The sequence below is a fragment of the Melampsora larici-populina genome (assembly GCF_000204055.1).
Source record: "Melampsora larici-populina 98AG31 unplaced genomic scaffold MELLAscaffold_30, whole genome shotgun sequence".
NCBI classification, from domain to species: domain Eukaryota; kingdom Fungi; phylum Basidiomycota; class Pucciniomycetes; order Pucciniales; family Melampsoraceae; genus Melampsora; species Melampsora laricis-populina.
In genome coordinates, this window is record NW_006768794.1 from 590,263 (window position 1) to 597,303 (window position 7,041).

A 7,041-nucleotide genomic window follows, 5' to 3' on the forward strand; every position below is an offset into this window, starting at 1 on the left:
ATCAAATGAATCTTCACCTACGTATTTGAGGTGAGAATCTAAAGAAGATGGTCCTTGATAGATATCCAAGACGAGGGTTCGGATGGAATGAAAGATTGGCCAATTCAAAAAAAACTTCATCAGCTGAATACCGACTTCAAAAAAGCCGAAGTTTCGGTAGTCTCATATCCATAGCAGATTCTGAGATATCATCGGTAACAAACAATGTGAAAAGACCTTCTAATGTGTTCATGATAGGGCTAAAGATAAGTTCGGCATAGTCATCAAACGAACTAGAAGTAAATTCAATAATCTTTAAAGTTCTTTTTGATATCCGGCAGATATGAGCAATTGGATCTTGATTATAAGTCTTACAGTGAAAGTTGAAATATCGTAATTTTGAAAGCGCTGGTGGTCTTAATTCCAATGTCTTTAGACCAATCCCTTTAATATTCAAATATTCGAGATTGGGAATAGTGGGGTTCAAGTCAAAAATTCCTGAGCGGAATTTTATGACTACCGAGCGATTTTTTTAGGACTACCTTTACCTATAAGCTCACTCAGACGTCGTAAAGAGTGTTTAAAAGTAAGCCACTGGGGCTTATAAGGAAAAAAAAAAACAAGCTTTGAAACAGAGGTACGAATGCTTAAAAAGCTTCGAAAAAAACTCAAGAGCGTTGATGTTGAAAAATCAATCAAAAAAGAGGCTCTTTGTGAAAAAGCGCTAGAAAAAAGCGAGTTTTGTTCCTCCATTATCTACATAGTAAGAACACTTTCCTCGTGTGAAAATTGTGTACAATATGCGCCTTATCCTGGCGCATATTTCTACTCTTTGGACCATGCCCGAATCCTCGGTGTGGAAAAAGATAAACGGCATTGAAGGGCGCTCCCTGCAAAACTCTCCACCGCGAGGTTATGGAGCGTGCAAGTTTGGCGTAAGTCCCTCGCTCGACGCCTCGCGAGGATGCGCGAGCGTGGGACTTTGTTAAGTTTACCGCATGCCCTCATCGACTGATGAATGGATCCGGGCTGACCCAGACATTCCCGCACGACCCCATCGTCCTCGCAGCCAGCAGCCAGACGGGGGCGAGAACTCAAGGTCATCTCCAAGACCGGTGGCTTATCAATGATATCTGTTAGCCTTTAGGTTTTATTCTTTACCAAGTGGCGTGCATATAATCTCCATATTAGTAAGTTGGTTAAATAGTTAAGCTTACCATTAAGGAGTCTAGAGCAACAATAATGGTATCAGTTAAATAAGTGTATCAGTTAATCACCGTAAGGCCCAGGATCATTATAAGAAGGTACTGCTGTCCCGTAGTTTGATCAGATGACGATATATGGTAAATGGGAGTGGAGGTGGTAGTCCATGGATTTATGAATGATATAATGAAAGTCTCGTTTCAAGGTATAGATAGCTATCAATTTATGAAAAGACCTCGAAAGTCAAAAGGCATACTTAAGCTGACCTCTGCCCGAACTGGACGGCATGAATCTGAACCAGCGATTGACTTCGTCTTGCCAAAGAATCAAAAACAAAAAATCGAGTTTGATGAATTCCATTTGATTGATTGTTTAAATGTGTATGTATGCATAATGGATTTCTTTCTTTCTTTCTTGGTTAAAAGAAAATCGATTTACAAAACACTCTTTTTCATTTTACATAACTCAGAGAGAAAAAAAAACACTCAATCAAAAAAAAATGGCTAAGATGACCCATATTGCATGTCATATAAATAAATATAAACCTCTTTGGTTTTCTTTCTTCAAACCAAAAAGAAAACTAAAAAAAGAAGACCTAAAGCCTTAAAACCAACTTAACTTGTCTGTTTGTTTATATGATTAAAATATCCGTAGTAAAAATGTTTTGCGTTTGTTTTTTGTTTCTTAACCGATCTGTGGTAATGATTTCTCATTGGCAATCCGTTTGATCCTTTCATTTAACCTTCTAGCAAAACTTTCCAATAAAGGTTCTAACCTTTGTCCTTCAATCGTATCATCCACTTCCAAAAACTTTACCAACGTCTTCACCGATCTTAAGGCTTCTTCGATTTCAGGTGTGGCTTGGTTTGATAAAGTTTGTGGTGCGATTGGGGTTTGGATCGGAATTGAGGTGGGATGTTGAATCGGGGTTGGGGTTGGGGTTGGTAAAGTTTGAATCGGTTGAGGTTGAGGTTGAGATGGTTGAGGTTGAGATGGTTGAGGTTGAGATGATTGAGATCTAGTATGATGAAAGATTTCTTCAGGTGTCCAAAGTCTTGTATCTGGAACCGATTCACCTATAGGTTCTAAGATTTCATTTGTTTGCATTCGGTTTTCAGGAGTCAAGACTCCAATGTCTTGTAAAACTTGTAAATCTGAATTCAGTTCAGGTTCATCTAATTGATGATCATCTTCAGGTCTAAAAATCCCATCAAATCATTTCATAAGTCATCTGAACTTAGTTTTTCGGATGGTTCTTTTGGAGTAAGAAAAGATAACGTACACATGTTCCATAGGTTCAAGTTTGATCAAACCAGTGTTGGTCCAAGCCGTTTGGATGATTTGAATCGGAACGGCATTCCAAGCTGCTCTACAAAGTCTCATAGCAGTGACCGGATCGATCGAATAAATCTCCGAAGCCGGTACTTCATCAAACCTTCTAATAGCTCTAGATGTAAACCTTCTTCTATAATTCGATTTGAATGATTGAATGATACCTACGGTCAAAGGTTGAACATTACTACTAAAGAATTCCACTCGAATCGAATCTAATTTCATCGAAGGTAAAACATGTCCCACAAAATTATCAATCAATAATAAGATTGAACGTTTCTCTTGCGATAGTTTTTGATTCCAACTTAAGATCCATTGTTGAAAGATAGTGGAAGTCATAATCGTTTTACTATTCTGTCGATATTCAAATCCGGTTTGTTGATCAAAACTTGGATTCGAAAGTGTAGGTTGTTCTGTTTTGCCTATAAACAATGGTGGTAATCTATCTGATCCATCTGAATTACATGCCAAGGCTATCGTAAGTTTCGTTTTGACTTGCTTGGTATCTTCAACCATTCCTTGATCTGATCCTTTCACCGGTTTTCCTTCTTCGACTTGTTGTTCTGCGAGTTCTTTATCAGGTGGCATTCTAAACCGTCATAACACATCAATAAACCATAAGAAAACCCATAAATGGTGGAAAGATAGCAGAAAACTTACGCGTAAAATAAACCAGTTTCATCCATATTATAAACATCTTCTGGAGGATACTGAGAAATGATAGCCGTCAGTCTTGCCAAATCAGATTCAGGTTGAGGTTTAGAAGTGATAGGTATATCAGGTATCGGTTTAAAATGTCTTAATCCGTTACGTTGTCTAAAAGCATCTAACCAACCATGACTAAGGGTAAGCCATTCAGCTGGAGGAATACCACAGAGTTGAGCAAAATGTTTCCATTTTTCACAAATCACATCACCTGTGATATTAATCTTGGCTAAGATAGCTTGTTGTACCCATTCTTCTAACATCGTCGTCACTTCTGGATGTGTTGTACCTCTAACTCGCTTAGCTGTTGTCGATCCAGGTGGTGCTAAGGCTCTAATATGTAATTCATCTTTTACCCATGCTGATACTAATGGTTGTTTGATTCTTAATTCAGGATAAATCTTATCAAAATGTTTAGCTGTACCTGTTTGTGATTCTCCATTGGCATGATACCAATTTAAGACTTCAATCTTTTGTGAAAACGTTGCTGTCGTTCTTCTAAGTTTTTTATCTGATTTAGGTGTTTGAAGATGATGATCATTTCGATCTTGAGATATCGTGTTGGTTCTAGATCGTTTGTTCGGATTTGATTTATTAGAAGTAGATGGAACTTCTACTGGAATGTTTTCTTCAATGGGTGTGATGATTTGATGATGAGTTTGAATGTCTTGTTGAGCAGCATTTAAGATTCTAAAGAACGCTTCGAATTCTTGTTCTGACATGATCGTAGGAGTATTTTCAGGTAATTGAGATAATTGATCAAAGGTGATTTGTTCATTTGTGATATCAGCTTGTTGTTGATCTAAAGAGATTGAATTGATAGCGATCGAAGTAGGATCTTTTTCGATCGAAGGATCCAATGGGATTCTTGTACTACTAGAAGATGATGATAATAAGAGATGATTGAATTGAAGTTGTTTGAGTTGATGAAGACCATTTTGAAGTAAATGTAGATTGAATTTGTTGGGTAATAGTTCAGGAGAGAGTTGACCAGGTGGGATGGGAGATTGAACAAGATAAATGGTTTCGTGAATTCTAGAAATGTAAGTTGGATTGTTCAAATCAAATGAAGTTGATTTACATTCGATTCCTTCCATGGTTTATGACCGGTTTCTTCAAAATCAATAATCATTAATCAACTTTTCTCGTCAAATCGGATCTTCATGAATTTCAATTCTCATGAAATATGGGTTTATGTAGAAAGTTCAGTACCCGGACCGAGTCACCGATTCCCAAAGCTGTCCGGGACCGGTCATCAGCGCATGATCAGGTAAACAGAGGATTTTTTAATTTTTGACTGACTTTTGAAGATTTCTGAACAGAGACCGAATCGATTTGACACTTTGATTGGACTGGACATTGGGTCTGAAGAGGTCTGAAGCTGTTTTCAATCAGAGCGTGATATGTATGTGGTCATCTGACGTCACAAGGCTATTCCTTATGAGCTGAGTGGTATGTATGCGTTAAGCTAAGACTTGTGAGTCTCGTGAAGACTTCCTTCGAGAAAAGAAGCAATGTATGGGTCAAATTCCACCGGATCGATCATTCAGGTATGTAGGGAAAATGAAAAATTACCCTGGTAAAACTTTAAAACAGCAGCAAGACTCATTAGAAATTTCAAAGAAACATGATCAAAAATCAACATGCACTTTGATCTGACCATCAAGTGGAGCAAAAAGAGTGATATGCATTTCCTCCAGACGAAAGGAAGGGGTATGAGGCAAGAGACAGAAAGACAATCGTATCACGGAGCTCAAGTCACAGTGCATCTCTTGCCTCCACCATGAGTCAGACCAAAGAAATGTCTGAAGAAAGGGCACAATTCCTATGCTCATTCGCCAACTCGTTACCGTGCCTATAGTGTGGGTCCAATTGAAATTCAAATAGACCCGCTCTCTGAGCAGAAGAAGACCTCTTCCGTGATTTTCAATCTCTATCAACATGCAATCAGATTGCGAGTCCCTTTCATCTCAGGTACTCGGTAGTCTCGGTACTGGAAGAAGTAGGTGACTTATAGTCTTGGTGGAAATTCGGAGTACGGAATATTTTCAACGACCGCCCAGGCAGTTCCCTGTCAACTCTAGACCCGTATATACCTCTAGAATCACTTCGGTGTAGGCTAGCTTTCTATCAAGACTTTGAAATAATAAATGATGAGGAATTTTGACTATAAGATAAGTGATTTGATTACGTATTAGATTTTGTCATTCATCATTCATTAACTTCATCATTTGTATTACATACCATCTCTTGTTCTTCATATCAATCTTTACTAATTCAAACCTCACTTTACTCTATCAAAGATGAATTCATTTTCTTGTGTTTTAATTGTTTTGAGTACTTTAATGATCTCTTACATTCAAGCTATACCATCTACCCAACACCTTTCAATTAATCAACTCAAACGAGCTATCATTAATGCATCCTCAGTCACCTCAAATCTAACAGATCTCATCAAACCATCAGAGAATACTGCATCTACAAACTCTACTGGTCCTCCTACCTTACCGGTTACTAATTCTACTGATAACACAACAGCCAACGTGACTTATTCTCCTCTTTCACCTGCTCTTAATACTACTAGCACTCTCAATCTCAATGGTACTGTTACTAATCCTTCTCTCAACAATACCGTTGGTACTCCTTCTGTCTCTGCAGCTATTAATGCTACAAGTACCCCGTCTATCAATGCTACAAGTAACCCTTCTGCCAATGCTACCGGTATCACTTCTATGAACGTTAGTATGCCTTCTATGAACGTTACCAGTATTCCTTTTATGAACGCTACCAGTACGCCTTCTATAAATGGTAGCAATAACCCTTCTATGAACACTACAAGTACCCCTTCTACTAATGATACCAGTACCCCTTCTATCAACACTACCAGTACGCCTTCAAGCAATGTAACAAGTATTCCTTCAAGCAATTTAACAAGTATTCCTTTAACCAATACCACAAGCATTCTTTTACCCAATACCACAAGTATTCCTTCAACCAATACCACAAATATTCCTTCAACCAATACCACAAGTAAACCTTCAGTGACTTATATCCCAAACCATTCATCTGATTCACATCATTCTAAAAACCATCATTCAAATTCAATCAAAAAAGATTCTTCACATCATCAAATCTCGGAATCTGATGTAGATCAACAAAAGAAGGTTGTAGAGAAGTCTTGGAAGAAGTATCTTGATGATCAGGAGAAATTGGATCGGATGATGGTTTCACATCTGGAATTAGATGTGAGTCTATTTTTTCTGATTTTTTTTGAAAATTATTTGAAACTTTGTTTTGATTGATTTTGATTTTGGAATTTGGTTTTGATGCTGATTTTTGATTGATCTTGTTTTTTTTTTCTTAGGCTAAGGATTTTAAACCCATGAATATGAAACCAATGTAAAAGAAGAAAAAAGCCAAAAAGAAATTTTAGTTTTTTTTGATCTCTAATTTTGATTTTTTCAATTTCATTTTTTTTTTCATTCATTCCTAATTAAAGTGTAATACTTTTTTTATATTTTTTTCCCTCAAAACTTTCCATTCTTTTACATGAAGCAATCAATTCTCAAGTGATGTTATCCATTTAAACTTTCATTGGTCATTTCTTTACAAATCAATTCCAGACTCTTTCTTGTGTTGAACATTGTCCATTGAGTGATAAGATTCAATACATGAAGTTCAAAGCCCTTTAGGTGAAACCCAATCTAATAATGAAGATTTATATCTTTTAAGAATCTCATGATAACAAATAAAAATTGGTGAAAAAAATAGTGCGTGAATAATTATGTGGTTGGGTTCCCTCACATGATCAACTTTGCCATG

General features: G+C 37.0%; 1 protein-coding gene across 1 annotated transcript; it reads left to right on the forward strand.

Annotated features, from left to right (window-relative positions):
• Window positions 1-5,564: 5,564 nt before the first annotated feature.
• On the forward strand, window positions 5,565-6,622 carry MELLADRAFT_89489 (uncharacterized protein; the record flags this gene model as incomplete). The annotated part of the gene is made up of 2 exons (XM_007412333.1): window positions 5,565-6,464; window positions 6,584-6,622. The coding sequence occupies 2 exons, from the start codon at window positions 5,565-5,567 to the stop codon at window positions 6,620-6,622; spliced, it is 939 nt and encodes a 312-aa protein (XP_007412395.1).
• Window positions 6,623-7,041: the final 419 nt, after the last annotated feature.